This window comes from Lycium ferocissimum, chromosome 10, assembly GCF_029784015.1.
Source record: "Lycium ferocissimum isolate CSIRO_LF1 chromosome 10, AGI_CSIRO_Lferr_CH_V1, whole genome shotgun sequence".
Taxonomy (NCBI): Eukaryota; Viridiplantae; Streptophyta; class Magnoliopsida; order Solanales; family Solanaceae; genus Lycium; species Lycium ferocissimum.
This window is the reverse complement of record NC_081351.1, coordinates 17,366,125-17,387,811: the sequence shown is the minus strand read 5'-3', so window position 1 is coordinate 17,387,811 and position 21,687 is coordinate 17,366,125. Positions and strand designations below refer to the sequence as shown.

Below are 21,687 nucleotides of genomic sequence, written 5' to 3'. Positions count from 1 at the left end.
TGAACACAAAATATATATATGACAATGTTTGATTGGACATAGAATAATAAACAGACTTTTAAATATATATTTGTGTTCCTACCTGTGTTTCCTTATAAATGTTCGTGCTAGATAATTAGAAGTGCACGAGAAAATATAGACTTTTAACACATAAATTAAGATTATATATATATATATATATAATGATCCATAATATACAGCAGTCTTCCACTTCTGCAAATCATGTCAATTATTATAAAAGCTTGTCAATAAAGACTACATTAAAATGTTAAGACTAAAGAACTTCTAAATGCAATTATGCAAAACTATACTAATTAAAGTTGTTCTTCTATCAATCTACTTTCAACTGTTAGTCCTTTGAATGTTAGTTTCGCCAATACTGGTAATGCTGATCATTAAAATAATCGTGATACCCTAAGCATCAAAGTTGCTGTGGTGTAGTGGTTATCACGTCAGTCTTACACACTGAAGGTCCCCAGTTCGATCCTGGGCAGCAACAGGGGCTTTGTTCTTTATTTTTTCTCTTTGTAACGTTTCTCTTTTTTCTTTTGTTTTCGGTTTCCTCTCTTTTAACTCTATGGACTAATTAATTAATATCGTAGTCATTGTTCTACATGAGAAAAAGCTGGATTTGGCAAGGCAAATCTTCTCGATACTGAATATAAAAATTCGAATGATTCGTGATCGCGAATGAAATGGAAAAAACAATTTCAGGTAAAGAATTTTGTGTTAAATACGAAAAATTGATTCGTGAATATAAAAATAAAAAATTTCTCGATCATCTTTTGAATATAAAAATTAGAATGATTCGTGATCGCGAATGCAATGGAAAAATAATTTCAGGTAACAAATTTTGTGTTAAATACGGAAAATTGAAAAGAATTTTCCGAATGAAGAGATAGTGAACCATCTATATGCTTTTGTCTACAAATTAACTGGTTCAGTCTTTGTGTAGTGAACTCTTCACTTTCTATTTCTCTAAGAAAAAAATCAAAGTGCAAAATGTTCAATACTTTGAGGGGTAAAAGCAGGTTTGCATTTGGATGTATTTGTACTTGTATCTAGACAATCAAATCTTCCTTTGGTTTTGATGTTCATTTGGCCCAACTAGAGAGACCTTGATCTTGTGTCAAAGTCCATTTAGAAGCCCAAATTCTACCTTTTCAAATAGGCACCTAGTTTATTGATCCATCAAATAAATTACAGCAAATACATATGTATGCATTTATTTTGTTTTACAAAAAAGACATCATGCCAAAATCTTATATGAGGAACTTGCTAATTATACTATATTAATATTGATATGTAGAGGTCTCCATTTATACTATATCAACTCAAATTGTAAGACTCTCAATCAACAATCCTCTATGACCATTCCAATCTATTCTAAGATAAGATACAATACGATTTTGGAACTCTCTACTATACAACAGCAAGTCTTACCCCTGCCTTGGCAAATAGAGACTGTTTTTGAATAGAAAATGTATGTGACATACATTTTTTAAATATACTATTGAATATCTAAGACAAACAACAATTGTTGTGTGATAGAGATCATATTGCGTCAAGCTTAGAGAACTGTTAATGGCTTATGACAAGTTGATCATTCTTTTCCTAATATTCGAGGTAATTCGAATAATTTGGAGGAGTCTATCAGAAGAGAGAGAAAAGACTTTTAAATCTGAAATCGAAATTTGAAAGTTTTCAACAGCGATCTAGTGAATTTTGGACATTTTCTTCTTCAATTATTTTTGGTAATTTGGTATTAAAGTGGAAGTGTAATGGTAGCCGGACAATATTTTGTAACGTAAATGTATATAGCAGGTGTACACACACTGCTTATACATTGTATAATGATGTCGGGATTAAATGGTTATTGGGAGGAGTGGGCAGATGTGTATAACAATGAACAATAGGTGTATGAACATCGTATAATAATAATGTATCATGACCTGATATATGCTATTTATATATTGCTTCCCCCTCTTTTTTAAAACTTCTGAAAGTGAAACATATGGGAATGGTATGGGTTCATCTGATTTCAATTTATTTTTTGTTTTTGATACTGAACTCGAGGAGTGATTTTGTGTTTTATTTATCGATCTCTACTGATTTTAGTGGGGTTTTTTTACATTGAATTAAGAAGAAGTCGTGAATGATATAGATGGAGAAAACAAGGTTAAGCTTGGCGCTGGAGTTTTTTATTTTATTCGCTAATTATTATAACTAATGTTTAAGTTATAAAATGATAGTGACAAGTTGAACGGCTAGTGGCAGCTGACTATCTTAGATAGTAACCTTGACAAGAAGTACAGTGCTGGACCCAAATGAGATAGAAAATGAAATGATAGTTAAGAGTGAATTACAGTGGATCAGAAAAAGTTTCAGGTAATAATACAACGCAATAGCTTAGAAAAATCATTGAAGTATCAACGAACTATAAGTAATACTATGAAAAAGCAGATAAATAAAAAAGGAAAATCACATAGTAGATTAGAAGAAGATTCACATAATTTTACAACACAATAACTTCAAATAGATGCATTAAAGCATTACAATGAACTACAATGAATATGAAAAAGCACAATCGGCAGCATATTTCCAAAGAGATCTCCAATAATCAGCATACTCAACAGAATATCTAGAAGAGATAGACATAAAAATTCCGAACCAGTAACGGAAATTATACCTTCTTCGTTTTCTCTTGCCTGTTTCCATGCGGCTGCGACTATCTCCATACAGTAGCGGATCCAGAATTTTCACTCAGGGTGTTCGGAAAAAAGAAAAAAAAATTAAATATACACTGTCATTTTTTACCGAGGGTGTTCAAAAGTTAATATATGCACATAAATACAGGAAATTTACCCTATATATACACTGTAATTTTTTGCCAAGAGTGTTCGGGTGAACACCCTGGCCAAGTAAATCCGCCCGTCTCCATAGCATGTTTTGCAACTTCCTCCTCACGTCTAGCAATTTGTATATTGCTCTCCATCTCACGTCTTGCTATCTCCATTTCACGTTTTGTAATTTCCTCCTCACGTCTAGCAGTTTGTATATCTCTCTCTCGAGGTTGGTTTTTTTTGGCGGAGATGAAGGTGAGGAAAGTTGATCCTGTACAAAGAGTGTCAGAAGCACCATAAAGTGCATATGTTTTGGCTAATGAATTGCACAAGGATGATGTATATCCGTATATCAGTAGGTACCAGGACGATTACAAGTTTGTTCAGTTATAGGAGCACCAAAAAATTGGAATTTGGGTTGACACCCAAAAGCGAGAGGTCGGCGGTGGCTGTATCTATAAGGATTGGGACATCATATATATGGCGAACAAGCTGTCACTGCTGCTTTGAATGATTATCCTAATATTTCTTCGATGAAGGTTTATCCATTCTCCTTGTAGTGTTTAAGATTGGTCCCATGCTCTTTTATTGTACAATAAGATAAAAATCCAAGGTGTTAAGTAACATACACAATACAAAAAATAAATAAATTAGTGTTGCCTTTTTTTTTCTTCATACTTATCGTTTTTAGTAGTATTCTTTAAAGACATAAAACCTCAGCCAAAGAAGTGCTTCTCGAGCGTCCTTTTTTTTTTTTTTTTTTTTTTTTTTTTTTTCTTTTCAAAATCAGTTGAAAAAGTCAACGAATTAATATATCCTGGGTGGACTCAAGTAGCGTAAGTGCTGCTCAAATATGAGATTAAATAATTAATTTTTAATTATGATCAACTAAACTATATATCCACTAATCACTTATTTAGCAAAGTAAACTATATCAAAAACCTCTTTTTTCCATTTAGATTTGCTATTTCTTTTGTACAAATTATTTAATTTAGATTTCTTCTTGTTATGTATCTAACCTAAAGTGGAGTTCTAGTCAATTTTATAGCTATGTGCTTGGGTATATTTCAATGACATTAGCTATGAAATATCAATCTCATGAAGATTTGATCAGAGGCGCATTTAGGATTTAATGTTTATGGGCTCGTACAACAATATCAAGTTAATATACAATAATAACTGAGTTCATAATCAAATATTTATATATCTATATTTAGTAATTTTCTTAATAAAAATACAAGAATTGAGTAAAAGTTATTGGGTTCACTTGAACCCGTAAATTTAAAGCTAGATCCGCCCCTTGATTTGACAAGCCAAGAGTCTTCATTTGTTACTGCAAATGTATAAACAAGAAGCTTCAGGGCAGGTGTGTATATGATTAAACTTCATTTGGTCATCGATCCAACACCTGAACCACAGAAACTGAAAAAAAAAAAAAAGAATTAAGGAATCCTTTTTGTATCATCAACATTATTATATATATTGTTATAAGGGAAAAGGGTCAAAAATATCCCTCTACTTTGGAAAAAGGGCTAAAAATATCCTCCGAACTTATTTTGGGTCAAAAATACCCCTCTCATCCTTAAAGTTTTCAAATGTACCCCTGTCTTGACGGAAATTATCTCCCAAAATGACCCAAAATTATTTTTTAAACCCACTCCATCATGAACCCACAGTAAATAATAACCCATAAGATCCCCTTATTCCCTCAATTCCCTCAAACTTCAAATCTACATATTGGGGGAATAAGGGAATCTTATGGGTTATTATTTAGTTGGGTCGGTTTAAATGATGGAGCGGGTTTAAAAACCGATTTCGGGTTATTTTGCGGGATAATTTCCGTCAAGACAGGCAGTATATTTGAAAACTTTAAGGATGGGAGGGGTATTTTTGACCCAAAATAAGTTCGGAAGATATTTTTAGCCCTTTTTCCAAAGTAGAGGGGTATTTTTGACCCTTTTCCCTTGTTATAATGTATCACAAAAAGACGAAAAAATTTGTATCATTATCAGAATACTATCTTCATTAAACTGTTATAAGGTATCAACAGTCAATGTGACATAAATACACAATAAAAGATCCATGTCGTGCAACAAAGATTTTACAAGCACCATGTTGGTCTCACAGTACATTTATAGATGTCGGAAAATCAATAAGTGTCTCCTTCTCATATATAGATGTTGGAAAATAATATGGATATATATAGTATATACTGACATAATTTTACTAAAATACAAAGTCAACATTAAACATTAATCAGGGACAAGGAGCAAAACTTTTGAAATTATTATGGTATCAGATTCAAACTACTTATAGGACGAATTGTGATAATAGATAGACACCTTAAGTTAAATTATGTTTACTTACTAACATAGTAATAATGTCATGAAGTTTCTTTGGTTCCTACTGAATTATTGGCTACTGTTTTATTAGGTTGACAACAAAAAGTATGGATTAAAATGTACAAATATAGAAAGATTTTTACACATATAATATAAGGTAATTAGTTATACTAATAATTTACTTGCCATCTTTTTTGAGATCACAATTTTGCTCTCTCTCAATAGGTAAGAGTTAAATAAATTGTTTAGATCCAAGCCTTTTTTCCCTTAGTCATCTGCTTCAATTGTCTTCTATGGAGACCTAACAAAGTGTCACAGGTACTGATTTACTTTTGACTACTCTCTGTTGCCCCTTTTCTCAATACATTGATACATACTAATTACTAGTTTCTCTATTTCAATTTACGTGATATTTTTCGATTTCTGAGATTCAAACTGCATGAATTTCGACCAACATTTTAAGATTTTCTTTTACCATATTGATATGAGAAAAGTTGTAACTTATTGTACTTTTAATGTAGTTTTCAAGTATATAAATTTTAATCTTAAAATATTGAGTTAATATTCGGTATATTTTCAAAAATATACAGCTTTTGAAAATATTTACGCCACGTAGCCTAATATACAATATTATACAACATTATATCTGGGGGGAAAGCATTATACATAATGTGTCAATCTTGATAAAGTGTATAATAGTGTATAAAATGTGTTTACACACAAATATGTTGAAAATCGGGTGTTTATACACAAAGGATGAGCTACGTGACGTAAATATTCTCAAAAATAGAATAGAGTGTAATTTTCCCTTGAACCTAATTTAGTCAAATTGACTCTTGAAAAATGAAGAATATCATATAAGTTGGGACAGATAGGGAGTACTATTATACAGCAAAGGTCAACTCTTTTATTCCATTGTCAAACTGACCCTTTCTTCTTCTTTTTTTTTTTTTTTTTTTGGCCCTCACGCTACATGAGTGCCATCTATTTTGCTATCCATTTTATATTCATTTTATTAATTGGGGACTTTATCTGGAGTATTTGTTAATTATGGATCTTAGTTAGGTTGAATTAAACGAAACGATTGTCGGATACTAAGGCGAGGTGGAGAGCGGTAGTTATCATTTTTTTTCTGATAAGCGGGCCCTCATTTATTCTTTTCCCTTTTCTATGAAAATGAAAAAGAATTTAAGTTACATATACACTTTGAAATATGAAGAAGGTTCAAAGTTATATACGTTTAAAGTGTAAATTTTAATTAATCAGTGTAAAGTTGTCTTTCATGTGAGGTCATGAATTTGAGTCGTGAATATGTTTGTGCTTGCGTCAGGGTAAACTGGTAGGTTGTCTATATTATACCTCTCTGTAGAAGTGGATTTGGTTATGGTTTAATTTCATAACCCAAAACTTTAGGGAGTATAGATATATATGTAAAGACTTACTCCCTCCGGTCATGTTTAACTGTGTGTGTGTGTGTGTGTGTGTGTGTGTGCACACCTAATTTTTAAAAGTCATATTACTCATTGGGAAGTGAATTGAAAATAATTATTTACTACATAATAATAATAAGGGTAAAATAGGTATAACATAGTAAATTATGTCTTGGTTTTTTAAACTGGACAAGTGGAAGTGGACATCTATTTTTAGTATAGTAAACACGTAAAATGGACGGAGGGAGTACTAAATTTCAACAAAGATTAGATCTGAACCCATAATTTTATCGATAAAATGAGTTCAATACTAAATTTTTTGATTAGGTTGAACTCATTAAGTTTAAATCTTGGATCCGCTTCTGCTCAAAGGTGAGGCCCTTCCTTGAATCTTGGTGAACACGGAATATTTCATGTACCAATCTGCCTTCTGCCTTCTGCCATCTTTTATAGAGTAATTTAACACTGTAATATGCTTATCTATTAGGAGTACCGTATGATGTTATCATAAAAAAATTATTTGTAATTACTTTATAATAATCTTGTGTGTGCAAATACAAGTGTAATACTCTTTAGACAGACAGTAAATGCATACTTTATACTCCAACTTAAAAGAATCAAATTGAAAATATTGTTTTGTCTCGGTAAAGCAATAGCTAACAAGGCGTACCTTCTAGAGTTTTTCCCTTCGTGCCCTGCACTTGATATATGTATATGCTTCTACCTGCATGTCACACATGTATATAGTAGTATTACATTGTTCATAGAAAACAAGTTAATTTTATTATATTATGAAAGACAGTTGACTTGTTTTTGGTTGACTGTTCGAATGTTGCTGGCTTCCCACTTTGCCTTTTGTTATGGTTTTTTTTTTTTCTTCTTCTTCAACAGGGATAGTCTAATTCTTTCACATTCAGTGCTAAATTGTATCAACCAAACTTCATATTTTCTCTCTGTTGTGTCTCTCTTTCTACTGCGCCGAGCTAAGGTGTCTATTTTTTTACCTCATACATACGCACGTGCTTAAGCATTTATTACAGTCGTATGCAAAATTTTGCGCAAGCAGTATTAGAACTTATGTTGCCATAATTCGGTTACTAGGTCAGTTTTATCTGGAATGTGGTGATTTTGAGTTTCTATTTTCTGTTGTAAATTGATATTTATTTCGTATTGTTTTCAACCTAAGCATCTTCTGAATTTACATGTTTGATCCTATTCAGGGACATTCCGTAACTATTCCAAATATGGACAGTTTTTGATATAGAAAAATATTATTTACACACATTTAGTGTTTGAACCTCTGTATGCATTAATGTGTGAGTACATGTATCTTTATTTACATTTGTGTTATAAAGAGGGAGCTAAAATCTTGGGATCAATCTGCTAAATTGACTTTGCTGCAGCAGTTAGACTTTTGTAGTTAGAATTGCATTTTCTTAGTCTTATTTTATGGTTTCTCTTTTTGAGATAGTATCAAATTTCTAGTTAGAATTGCATTTTCTTGGTCCTATCTATTGCTGCAGCAGTTAGGCTTTCTGATTCACCTTTTGCCAGGTAAAAAGTTAGCCAACTTACTATATGGCTTATGAGATTGGGAATTTTCTTGAAAATGGTAGCAATTGTCATTGTCTTAGGAGATCTTATTTAGTCATTATAGCTTTGTACAAAATTTCCATATTTCTTGTCATTTTCCTCTTCTATGGACCAGGTGCAGATTCCATATGGATGGAAATTTAAACATTAAAGTGTCAATACAAGTCTGGTTTAGCAAGTCCTAGTAATAAATTATCAGTTGATTTGTACTTTCATGAATAAAGGAGCTTCAAAATGATTGCACTCCAAATCTGGTTAGTCTCACATATTGTAGTTCTAATGATTCATGTGTTTGACCATTTTCTCTTGAATCCAGTTTTAAATAATCTCAGTTATCTTCAGATTGTTCTTGTCTGAGTATGTACATTATAAACAAGGCACTAACTTTATAACATGATTTGGATTAGCTAGAGGCGGAGGCGGAAAGTTACAGAGTGCTTTCTTTGCTTCCTACTGCATTCTTTGCAACTGTTTTCTGGATATGACTACTAAGAATTTATTAAATGATTAGTATCATTTGGCCTGTTGACTGTATCATTTCCTTCAATCTACTTTATTTGAATTTGTGCTACAATTATCTTTTTTAACGCGTTCGCAAGAATTTGCATCCAATTTCACTTGCATATATAGAATATGTACTTTCTGTTGACAGATTTCCCAAGTCATATCTACCAGACAGAAGTAGATGTTTGCTTCACAGCTTTTGAGAATACTTCAGACTCTACCAACTGATGCAGACCACGGAGGCTGGTGAGTTTTAATACCTCTCTATAACAATCATCCTCTATAATAACTTTTCACTATGATGACCAAGTTTTCCTTAGAACCGATTTTTTATGTTATGTTACATTATATGTTGAGATATAACAGCATTTCGCTATAGCAGCCAAAAAGTATCTGGCAAACGACACAATTATAGAAAGGTTTGACAGTATGTCCCCATTTTATTTCTAATTAATATCAATCTGATACATGTTTTCTGAATATCGCTGCCTTTACTCATTTGGCAACTCTTAGATGTCTAATTAAATGTTGAAATATCATACATTGTTCTTGTACTCATTTATTTTCGAATTTCTTTATGTTTTCAAGTTTATTGACGAATGCTTCTAAACATGATCCGATAAAACTTGTTAACTTTTGAAACTAGTTCATTCTTTGAGAAGGGAAATTGCCTTCATCATTCAACCATGGCCTCTGTGCATAGTACTAAAACATTTGAATGCAACTACAGCATCCTTGACACACCTGATGAAAAGGCTATCATGAAGGACAACCAGAACGGGGGCTTAAGTCGCTCAAATCTCTACAAGGAAGCAAATTCTTTAGCCTTTCCAACAGAAGACTTTCTTGATTCAAATGGATATGGCAGTCGTAAAGAAACATTGGCATGTGACACAAAAGATAGGGATAACTTATGGAAGGTTTCAGAACTTTATGAATCTGTATTTTTCGACGATATTTCCAGAAGCAACAACGATAAAACTAGAGCTTCAACTGTGGAGAATGATTTGAATGAAGCCTTGCCCAACACAATCACTTCCAGGAGATACGGAAATCCGTTTGCATATGATACAAAAGATAGAGATCGACAATGGAACACTCCAGAATTTGAGTGCTCAGCGATTTGTGATTTCCTTGATGAGAAAGAAAATGGATCTGTTGTCTCTGATGCTCCATTTATTGAGACAGACACAAAGTTATATAGCGAGAAGCGTATTAAGGAATATGAGTTGCCTGAATTGATTGTTTGCTATAAAGAAAGTAACTATAACATTGTTAAAGACATATGCGTGGACATGAGCGTACCTGTGGCGGATAAAATTCTAACTGAAAGTTGGAACAATTCTCAACCAGGCAGATATGTTTCTATACCGGCTGATGAAGTCCAGCACAGCTGTATCTATACCGGTGTCAACCCAAAATTGGAATTTGGGTTGACACCCAAAAGCGAGAGGTGGGCGGTGGCTGTATCTATAAGGATTGGGACATCATATATATGGCGAACAAGTTGTCACTGCTGCTTTGAATGATTATCCTAATATTGCTTCGAGAAGGTTTATCCATTCTCCTTGTAGTGTTTAAGATTGGTCCAATGCTCTTTTATTGTACAATAAGATAAAAATCCAGGGTGTTAATTAACATACACAATACAAAAAATAAATAAATTAGTGTTGCCTTTTTTTTTTTCTTCATACTTATAGTTTTTAGTAGTATTCTTTAAAGACATAAAACCTCAAATAAACATGTAGTTTACTTTCCACATTTTGTTAGTCTGAATCAAAGTGTAAGAGTTCCATTCTTTCGTTTGTTTGTTTGCGTCACAAATACTGGCTTTAATTTTTATTTTATTTATTTTATGCAATTAAACATTTTGAATTTGTCAAGTTCCTAATTTTATGATTTAAGCTGATATATGCCTTTTCTTTATTTTTCTCAGCCAAAGATGTGCTTCTCGAGCGTCCTTTTTATTTTTTTCTTTTCAAAATCAGTTGAAAAAGTCAATGAATTAATATATACTGGGTGGACTCAAGTAGAGTAAGTGCTGCTCAAATATGAGATTAAAGTAAGTGCTGCCCAAATATGAGATTAAATAATTAATTTTTAGTTATGATCAACTAAACTATATATCCACTAATCACTTATTTATTAAAGTAAACTATATCCAAAACCTCTTTTTTCCATTTAGATTTGCTATTTCTTTTGTACAAATTATTTAATTTAGATTTCTTCTTGTTATGTATCTAACCTAAAGTAGAGTTCTAGTCAAGTTTATAGCTATGTGCTTGGGTATATTTCAATGACATTAGCTCTGAAATATCAATCTCATGAAGATTTGATCAGAGGCGCATTTAGAATTTAATGTTTATGAGCTCCTACAGCAATATCAAGTTAATATACAATAATAATTGAGTTCATAATCAAATATTTATATATCTATATTTAGTAATTTTCTTAATAAAAATACAAGAATTGAGTAAAAGTTATTGGGTTCACTTGAACCCGTAAATTTAAAGCTAGATCCACCCCTTGATTTGACAAGCCAAGAGTCTTCATTTGTTACTGCAAATGTATAAACAAGAAGCTTCGGGGCAGGTGTGTATATGATTAAACTTCATTTGGTCATCGATCCAACACCTGAACCACATAAATTGAAAAAAAAAGAAAAAAGAATTAAGGAATCCTTTTTGTATCATCAACATTATTATATATATTGTTATAATGTATCACAAAAAGACGAAAAAATTTGTATCATTATCAGAATACTATCTTCATTAAACTGTTATAAGGTATCAACAGTCAATGTGACATAAATACACAATAAAAGATCCATGTCGTGCAACAAAGATTTTACAAGCACCATGTTGGTCTCACAGTACATTTATAGATATCGGAAAATCAATAAGTGTCTCCTTCTCATATATAGTTGTTGGAAAATAATATGGATATATATAGTATATACTGACATAATTTTACTAAAATACAAAGTCAACACTAAACATTAATCAGGGACAAGGAGCAAAACTTTTGAAATTATTATGGTATCAGATTCAAACTACTTATAGGACGAATTGTGATAATAGATAGACACCTTAAGTTAAATTATGTTTACTTACTAACTTAGTAATAATGTCATGAAGTTTCTTTGGTTCCTACTGAATTATTGGCTACTGTTTTATTAGGTTGACAGCAAAAAATATGGATTAAAATGTACAAATATAGAAAGATTTTTACACATATAATATAAGGTAATTAGTTATACTAATAATTTACTTGCCATCTTTTTTGAGATCACAATTTTGCTCTCTCTCAATAGGTAAGAGTTAAATAAATTGTTTAGATCCAAGCCTTTTTTCCCTTAGTCATCTGCTTCAATTGTCTTCTATGGAGGCCTAACAACGTGTCACAGGTACTGATTTACTTTTGACTACTCTCTGTTGTCCCTTTTCTCAATACATTGATACATACTAATTACTAGTTTCTCTATTTCAATTTACGTGATATTTTTTGATTTCTGAGATTCAAACTGCATGAATTTCGACCAACATTTTAAGATTTTCTTTTACCATATTGATATGAGAAAAGTTGTAACTTATTGTACTTTTAATGTAGTTTTCAAGTATATAAATTTTAATCTTAAAATATTGAGTTAATATTCGGTATATTTTCAAAAATATACAGCTTTTGAAAATATTTACGCCACGTAGCCTAATATACAATATTATACAACATTATATCTGGGAGAAAGCATTATACATAATGTGTCAATCTTGATAAAGTGTATAATAGTGTATAAAATGTGTTTACACACAAATATGTTGAAAATCGGGTGTTTATACACAAAGGATGGGCTACGTGACGTAAATATTCTCAAAAATAGAATAGAGTATAATTTTCCCTTGAACCTAATTTAGTCAAATTGACTCTTGAAAAATGAAAAATATCATATAAGTTGGGACAGAGAGGGAGTACTATTATATTGCAAAGGTCAACTCTTTTATTCCATTGTCAAACTGACCCTTTCTTTTTTTTTTTTTTTTTGGCCCTCACTCTACATGAGTGCCATCTATTTTGCTATCCATTTTATATTCATTTTATTAATTGGGGACTTTATCTGGAGTATTTGTTAATTATGGATCTTAGTTAGGTTGAATTAAACGAAACGATTGTCGGATACTAAGGCGAGGTGGAGAGCGGTAGTTATCATTTTTTTTCTGATATGCCGGCCCTCATTTATTCTTTTCCCTTTTCTATGAAAATGAAAAAGAATTTAAGTTACATATACACTTTGAAATATGAAGAAGGTTCAAAGTTATATACGTTTAAAGTGTAAATTTTAATTAATCAGTGTAAAGTTGTCTTTCATGTGAGGTCATGAATTTGAGTCGTGAATATATTTGTGCTTGCGTCAGGGTAAACTGGTAGGTTGTCTATATTATACCTCTCTACTGTAAGTGGATTTGGTTATGGTTTAATTTCATAACCCAAAACTTTAGGGAGTATAGATATATATGTAAAGACTTACTCCCTCCGGTCATGTTTAACTTGGCACACCCCTAATTTTTAAAAGTCATATTACTCATTGGGAAGTGAATTGAAAATAATTATTTACTACATAATAATAATAAGGGTAAAATAGGTATAACATAGTAAATTATGTCTTGGTTTTTTAAACTGGACAAGTGGAAGTGGATATCTATTTTTAGTGTAGTGAACACGTAAAATGGACGGAGGGAGTACTAAATTTCAACAAAGATTAGATCTGAACCCATAATTTTATCGATAAAATGAGTTCAATACTAAATTTTTTGATTAGGTTGAACTCATTAAGTTTAAATCTTGGATCCACTTCTGCTCAAAGGTGAGGCCCTTCCCTGAATCTTGGTGAACACGGAATATTTCATGTACCAATCTGCCTTCTGCCATCTTTTATAGAGTAATTTAACACTGTAATATGCTTATCTATTAGGAGTACCATATGATGTTATCATAAAAAAATTGTATGTAATTACTGTATAATAATCTTGTGTGTGCAAATACAAGTGTAATACTCTTTAGACAGACAGTAAATGCATACTTTATACTCCAACTTAAAAGAATCAAATTGAAAATATTGTTTTGTCTCGGTAAAACAATAGCTAACAAGGCGTACCTTCTAGAGTTTTTCCCTTCGTGCCCTGCACTTGATATATGTATATGCTTCTACCTGCATGTCACACATGTATATAGTAGTATTACATTGTTCATAGAAAACAAGTTAATTTTATTATATTATGAAAGACAGTTGACTTGTTTTTGGTTGACTGTTCGAATGTTGCTGGCTTCCCACTTTGCCTTTTGTTATGGTTTTTTTTTTCTTCTTCAACAGGGATAGTCTAATTCTTTCACGTTCAGTGCTAAATTGTATCAGCCAAACTTCATATTTTCTCTCTGTTGTATCTCTCTTTCTACTGCGCCGAGCTAAGGTGTCTATTTTTTTATCTCATACATACGCACGTGCTTAAGCATTTATTACAGTCGTATGCAGAATTTTGCGCATGCAGTATTAGAACTTATGTTGGCATAATTCGGTTACTAGGTCAGTTTTATCTGGAATGTGGTGATTTTGAGTTTCTATTTTCTGTTGTAAATTGATATTTATTTCGTATTGTTTTCAACCTAGGCGTCTTCTGAATTTACATGTTTGATCCTATCCATGGACATTCCGTAACTATTCCAAATATGGACAGTTTTTGATATAGAAAAATATTATTTACACACATTTAGTGTTTGAACCTCTGTATGCATTAATGTGTGAGTACATGTATCTTTATTTACATTTGTGTTATAAAGAGGGAGCTAAAATCTTGGGATCAATCTGCTAAATTGACTTTGCTGCAGCGGTTAGACTTTTTGTAGTTAGAATTGCATTTTCTTAGTCTTATTTTATGGTTTCTCTTTTTGAGATAGTATCAAATTTCTAGTTGGAATTGCATTTTCTTAGTCCTATCTATTGCTGCAGCAATTAGGCTTTCTGATTCACCTTTTGCCAGGTAAAAAGTTAGCCAACTTACTATATGGCTTATGAGATTGGAAATTTTCTTGAAAATGGTAGCAATTGCCATTGTCTTAGGAGATCTTATTTAGTCATTATAGCTTTGTACAAAATTTCCATATTTCTTGTCATTTTCCTCTTCTATGGACCAGGTTCAGATTCCATGTGGATGGAAATTTAAACATTGAAGTGTCACTACAAGTCTGGTTTAGCAAGTCCTAGTAATAAAATATCAGTTGATTTGTACTTTCAAGAATAAAATAGCTTCAAAATTATTGCAATCCAAATCTGGTTAGCCTCACATATTTTAGTTCTAATGATTCATGAGTTTGAGCATGTTCTCTTGAATCCAGTTTTGAGTAATCTCAATTATCTTCAGATTGGTCTTGTCTGAGTATGTACATTATAAGCAAGGCACTAACTTTATAACATGATTTGGATTAGCCACAGGCGGATGCGGAAACTTACAGAGTGCTTTCTTTGCTTCCTACTGCATTCTTTGCAACTGTTTTCTGGATATGACTACTAAGAATTTATTAAATGATTAGTATCATTTGGCCTGTTGACTGTAGCATTTCCTTCAATCTACTTTATTTGAATTTGTGCTACAATTATCCTTTTTAACGCATTCGCAAGAATTTGCATCCAATTTCACTTACCTATATAGAATATGTACTTTCTGTTGACAGATTTCCCAAGTCATATCTACCAGACACAAGTAGATGTTTGCTTCACAGCTTTTGAGAATACTTCAGACTCTACCAACTGATGCAGACCACGGAGGCTGGTGAGTTTTAATACCTCTCTATAACAATCATCCTCTATAATAACTTTTCACTATGATGACCAAGTTTTCCTTGGAACCGATTTTTTATGTTATGTTACATTATATGTTGAGATAACAACATTTCTCAATAGCAGCCAAAAATTATCCGGCAAACGACACAATTATAGAGAGGAGGTTTGACTGTATGTCCCCATTTTATTTCTAATTAATATCAATCTGATGCATGTTTTCTGAATATCGCTGACTTTACTCATTTGGCAACTCTTAGATGTCTAATTAAATGTTGAAATATCATACATTGTTCTTGTACTCATTTATTTTCAAAGTTCTGTATGTTTTCAAGTTTATTGATGAATGCATCTAAACATGATCCGATAAAACTTGTTAACTTTTGAAACTACTTCATCCTTTGAGAAGTGAAATTGCCTTCATCATTCAACCGTGGCCTCTGTGCATAGTACTAAAACATTTGAATGCAACTATCAGCATCCTTGACACACCTTACGAAAAGGCTATCATGAAGGACAATCAGAACGGGGGCTTAAGTCGCTCGAATCGCTACAAGGAAGCAAATTCTTTAGCCTTTCCAACAGAAGACTTTCTTGATTCAAATGGATATGGCAGTCGTAAAGAAACATTGGCATGTGACACAAAAGATAGGGATAACTTATGGAAGGTTTCAGAACTTTATGAATCTGTATTTTTCGACGATATTTCCAGAAGCAACAACGATAAAATTAGAGCTTCAACTGTGGAGAATGATCTGAATGAAGCCTTGCCCAACATAATCACTTCCAGGAGATACGGAAATCCGTTTGCATATGATACAAAAGATAGAGATCAACAATGGAACACCCCGGAATTTGAGTGCTCAGTGATTTGTGATTTCCTTGATGAGAAAGAAAAGGGATCTATTTTCTCTGATGCTCCATTTATTGAGACAGACACAGAGTTATATACCGAGAAGCGTATTAAGGAATATGAGTTGCCTGAATTGATTGTTTGCTATAAAGAAAGTAACTATAACATTGTTAAAGACATATGCGTGGACATGAGCATACCTGTGGCGGATACAATTCTAACTGAAAGTTGGAACAATGCTCAACCAGGCACATATGTTTCTATACCAGCTGATGAAGACCAGCACAGTAACACATCGGAAAGTGCTGATATTGAATCGTGCTCTCCAGGTGGATCTAAATCATCTGTAGAATATGAAAACAATGAAGAAGAGTATACTGAGTCACCCGTTCCAAATGGTTTGAATCCCACCTCAGAAGATAATGGAAACGAAGATGCTGACAGGGATACTTATCTGGAGGATTTGATACTGATTTTTGGACCAAAATCTACAAGAAGGTGGAAATATACTAATCTATCTGAAATTGATTCATCTGCGGAAGAGTCTGGCATTGAGAATTCTCAACAATCTAATTTTGATAGTGATCAAACTGCCCAGCAGCCTGATCTGGTTAGTTTCTTTTATCTGATGGATTTTCACGTGATATAACGACTTAAGCCCACTAGTTACCTGTTTTAGCAATACTTCTAAACTACTACAATAAATAGCTAGAATTTCATTTTATAGCAGATTTTTACTGTATGTATGTATGTGAAAAAAACCTGCTGCTATGTTTTAAAAATCAATAATATCGCCATTATTTGTTATTAGGGGCATAAATAGTGCTATTGTGAAAATTCCCTTGTTTTCCCATGAAAAGTGATCATAAGAATAATAAAAATGGCAGCCCGATGCACTAAGCTCCCGCTATACATGGGGTCCAGGAAAGGGACGGACCACAAGAGTCTATTGAGCCTTACCCTAAGAATATGTTCATATATATATTAGGCACCTTCATGTAGTGATCTTTAATTTTGCTTGAACTCCAGATTCCTAATGAGGAAGCAGCCCTAGAAAGCCAAAATGCAGTATCAGCAGTCAATAATGAAGCAGAGAACAGTGTGCCAGCTACCGACTTATTCTACAACAGCAAGTTGGGAACTGAAGCAATTATTTTCGACTTCAACTCAACTAAGCCAGCATCAACTAGCAACATGGTGGACCAAGGTGTCAAAAACTTTCCTGAACCGTCCCTCAGATTAGAGGCCAGTACCGGTCACAAGGATGGTACCTGTAATAGTCTCTCAGATGCCAGTCAAGTGCATATTTATAACAGTAACAATGTTCATGGACAATACCTTGAATCCCAATACGTGGCGAATCTTGAGGATAAATCATTGGGCGGTCTTCTACTTGATAGTCATGGTCAGTTTGCTGACGGGGAGGCAAGTTTTTCTGCATTAGGACCTGATATTGTTTACTCAGGGCGTATGTCATATTGTGAGAGCAGTTCTCTTGGATCAGATGGAAGCACAACTAGTACCGGATCCTTTGCCTTTCCAATGTACTGTTCTGCTACATCTTGTGCTAGTTTCCCTCATCTTTTTTTCACAATTACCACCTGATCATTTTGGTCTTGTGATTGACATTTTCCTTATTTTGTGCTGTTGCAGCTTACAATCTGAATGGAACAGCAGTCCAGTAAGAATGGGGCAGGCAGAAAGCAGCCACTTTCGGAAACACAAACGTTGGAGGCAGGGCATTCTCTGTTGCAGATTCTAACATTCTGCTATTTCCTTTTATAGGGTTGCTAATTCAAAAATATACATCACTTAACCTTAAAATTATGATTCTTTCTTAATGCAAGTATACATAGCCAACTAGCCATATTCTCCACAAATGCTAGGGGTGGTAGGTTTACAGGTCTTCTTTCCGTTTTGTGGTCTTAAAGATTGAATGAATCAAAAGTAAAACCTTTTTGTCACATTTTTGCTTCCTTATGTCATCAATCATATTGTATACTGAGCTTCAGTCGTGATGTACTTCTTGAAGATATACATCGCGCAGACGTCTGCATACTCTTGTTACTGATTATTTCTATCAGAGGTGGATGGAGCCAATTCCCTTGACTTATCATGGTTCTATATATTACTCTTATTTCCTCAACAACATCAACAACATACCCAGTGTAATCCCACATGTGAGGTCTTGGAAGGGCAATGTAGGTAGACCGTAGACCTAACCCCTACCTTGTGGAGGTAAGAGGTTGTTTCCGATATTTACTCTTATTTTCCTCGATTATAAGAAATGAATGATTTTGGCAGGGTCACTGTGAACAAATTTTACTTGCTCACCACAAACAATTACTCCATACAAGTTAGTTTTTCCTTTGCTCACCAACAGTAATTTCACTAACGTTTAGAACTCACTCATCACCGATGAACATGTAAAGTCCTGCTAATTTCTAAAGGTCATAATTATAGATTTCTCGTTAAGGTATTAATGAGACCCTAAGGGGTCGTTTGGTAGAAGGTATAAGTTGGGATATCCCAGCACTAATTTTTATACCATGTTTGGTAGAAGGTATAAATTTATCCTGGGAAGGAACTATCAGTCTGTATGTATACACCAGGGACTGCAAGTCAACCCAATAAAGTTGCAAATTACTCAAAACTACAGTGCCCTTGTCTCAGCATGGTTTCAAAGTCGCACATCGGTGAACATTGCACAAACATGATCCCCATTCATGGAGCGATTATATCAACTATAACTCCGGTTATTTAAATAAATATACTGTAGGATCATATATTTCTCAAGGAAAATTCAATTCCACATTATTGTTTAAAGAAACAATGAAAATGAGAATGCACACTCGGAAAATACAATAGAAGGATACTTGAAAATACTAAAAGTATACATGGATCAACTCTTCTACTTAAAGATAGCAGGAATCTAAGAATCAGCAATGGTGATCATTGATAGCAGGAATCTAAGAATCAACAATGGTGACCAAGATTAGAATTATCAAATGGCACCACGAACCAAATCAGCACACACTTTTTCAAGATTCTTAACGTTCTTGGAGGAGAGAATGATTCTGATCTTGGGAATCTTCTCCGGAATCTTCCAAGTCTTTAAGAGATACCGATGCAACATGAAGCTCATTGGTAGCAACTTGAAGAGATGTGGTCAAATTAAAACTTAGAGTGAGAGCTTCCTCAAAAGCCTCTTTCCGAGATTTAAGGATGTCCACATCACGTTGAAGGCGCAGTAGCTTACACCGGGAATAGCAACGTTCACGAGAAGCTTCAACACTTTTAAACCGATCTTAAAGGTCCGCGTAGGATGTGCTCAATACTTGCATTGCATTATCCCGATCTTTGTAACGCACAAACATCATCCTCTAGGCGTAACATCAAAGCAGCTTCAACAGAGTCGGAGTCCCGAAGGTCAGACTTAAGCTTTTTTATTTTTATCTTAAGCTGCTCGTTTTCTTTTCTCATTTTAGCAACATATGATGAAGAAGCCGCAACAAGTGAGTAACCTTGTAGAAGCATCTCAGATAAGTGACCCAAGGATAACTCCGCATTACCATGGGACGTTCTTGGTAACGTGAAGGATCCCGAAGAGCTTTCTTGTTGGAAATGGTTGACACTCTTCGGAGATGCTTCTCTCACCGATATCTCAGGATTAGGCAGAGGAGGGGCAACAGAATGACGAATATCAGCTTGAACCTCCTCGTCATCATCCTCTATTATAATTACATCCCTCTTTTGTTTTCTATTTGAAGGTCCGGGCCTTTCTAAAGGAAAAACTGAGGGAAGAAGCCTTAAACTTCTCCAACATCGTATAACATCCCGAGAGGCTCCCAACAAACCCGTGATCCAATCAAGAATGTCTACAATTTCATTCAGATTAACAGGATTCGAAGTTAGGTTTCATGTCTCCGGAAAAACATCATCGGATGGGCGATGGAGTAGTTTTGTTCTAATTCTGACAAATCGCTTCAATCGATCCATGTCGCTGGAATCGATAGAGTCGATTAGGTTGCGTTCTCCACGGGGAAACAAATGAATCAAGCCACCTCGAAAAACAAAAGGAATGTATAAATGGATCAGATGATCTAAGGTAAAAGGAAGATTAGCCTTAATGGCTAAAAACTGGAGGCAATAAAATAATCGCCAGGTATCAGGAGCAATTTGGCCAACACACACATTTTATCGGCGGCAAAATTCCTTAATAACAAGAGGAATGGGTAACAAAAACTCAATAAAAAAAGGAAAAATAGACATCAAAGTAAAACCATCAACATGGTTATGGAGTTTTGCCCCGCTGTCAACAGCTAAAATGACATCAGGACCCAAACCACACTCCTGAGCAACTGAAGCGATATCTTCAGGAGCAATAGAGGAGTCAATATCCTTTATGGGAGAAGAGTGATGGAAAATTCCAAAATAATTAGAATAATCAGAACGAGTTTGAAGAAAGGCATTAGCAAGAGTCTCCAATTCAAAAGGATTAGATGGAATTTTAGAAGGATTTTTATCAAAAGAAGAAGACATGTTTTCAGAAAAGATATGAAAAGATTGCAGAGAATAATTCTTGCTTTAAATGATTTATGAAAGGAAAGAAGACTGTGAGATATTTTATCAATGATTCACTTCCTTATATAAATTCAAAAGAGGAATACAAAGGGTTGGAACTGACGGTTCCAATGAAAAGCAGCCTTTATGGCTAATTATGAGACGTTACACGAATCGAAGAGGATCATCGGAAAACTAAACTATTTTATCAGTCTTAGCCATATCCTATTTTCTCGCCAAATTCCAGGTGAATCCACTGGAACCGAACCATTTCGCTGAGAAGAAGAAGGAACTATATATATGAATGACAATAATTCATGTAATAAACATAAATGCGAAATGTGCAATGCCATAACGGCAAAACATTGAGCACAAGCGTTACAAAAATTATTCATTATGAAAGAATCTTGCAATTTAATTTCATGATGCCCCTTCAAATACCAAATACGGAAAAAGATTCCGATCTTTCGATATTCCCAAATCAGTTAGTATCATGTTTTTGAATTCCGATTCAAAAACCGAAACCAGGGACTAACGGGATTAGGTCAGTGAGACACTATTTCCAATAACCATAGAGAAAATCTTTATCTCCAAATATTTGGAGATTCCGGAAATGGCTAAGCTCCATTCGCCGAAATCACCAGCAACTTATGGTATTTTTGCCTTTTACATTTTAAATTACTGTGTGATTAATTGGTAAGTAGATTGTTTAAACCTTCTTTTTCACAAAGTA

General features: G+C 33.5%; 2 protein-coding genes and 1 non-coding gene across 3 annotated transcripts; all 3 read left to right on the top strand.

Annotated features, from left to right (window-relative positions):
• The first annotated feature begins 426 nt into the window (after window positions 1-426).
• Window positions 427-499, top strand: TRNAV-UAC (transfer RNA valine (anticodon UAC)). The gene has a single exon. It is a non-coding gene; the product is annotated as a tRNA-Val (tRNA).
• Window positions 500-8,120: 7,621 nt separating this feature from the next.
• On the top strand, window positions 8,121-10,241 carry LOC132034663 (uncharacterized). Its single transcript, XM_059425044.1, has 2 exons — window positions 8,121-8,958; window positions 9,443-10,241. The coding sequence occupies exons 1-2, from the start codon at window positions 8,894-8,896 to the stop codon at window positions 10,239-10,241; spliced, it is 864 nt and encodes a 287-aa protein (XP_059281027.1). The 5' UTR covers window positions 8,121-8,893.
• A 5,190-nt stretch (window positions 10,242-15,431) lies between these two features.
• On the top strand, window positions 15,432-18,356 carry LOC132035139 (uncharacterized). The gene is made up of 4 exons (XM_059425440.1): window positions 15,432-15,530; window positions 16,017-17,001; window positions 17,421-17,935; window positions 18,045-18,356. Exons 1-4 carry the CDS (start codon window positions 15,466-15,468, stop codon window positions 18,151-18,153), a joined length of 1,674 nt encoding a protein of 557 aa, XP_059281423.1. The 5' UTR covers window positions 15,432-15,465; the 3' UTR covers window positions 18,154-18,356.
• The last annotated feature ends 3,331 nt before the right edge of the window (window positions 18,357-21,687 follow it).

Bases quoted from the DNA above. Each gene is read 5' to 3' on its own strand.
- LOC132034663 (XM_059425044.1), top strand. From the start codon at position 8,894: ATGTTTGCTTCACAGCTTTTGAGAATACTTCAGACTCTACCAACTGAT. The intron at 8,959-9,442 runs GTGAGTTTTAAT...ATGCAACTACAG, and splicing joins GATGCAGACCACGGAGGCTG to CATCCTTGACACACCTGATG.
- LOC132035139 (XM_059425440.1), top strand. From the start codon at position 15,466: ATGTTTGCTTCACAGCTTTTGAGAATACTTCAGACTCTACCAACTGAT. The intron at 15,531-16,016 runs GTGAGTTTTAAT...TGCAACTATCAG, and splicing joins GATGCAGACCACGGAGGCTG to CATCCTTGACACACCTTACG. The intron at 17,936-18,044 runs GTACTGTTCTGC...GTGCTGTTGCAG, and splicing joins GGATCCTTTGCCTTTCCAAT to CTTACAATCTGAATGGAACA.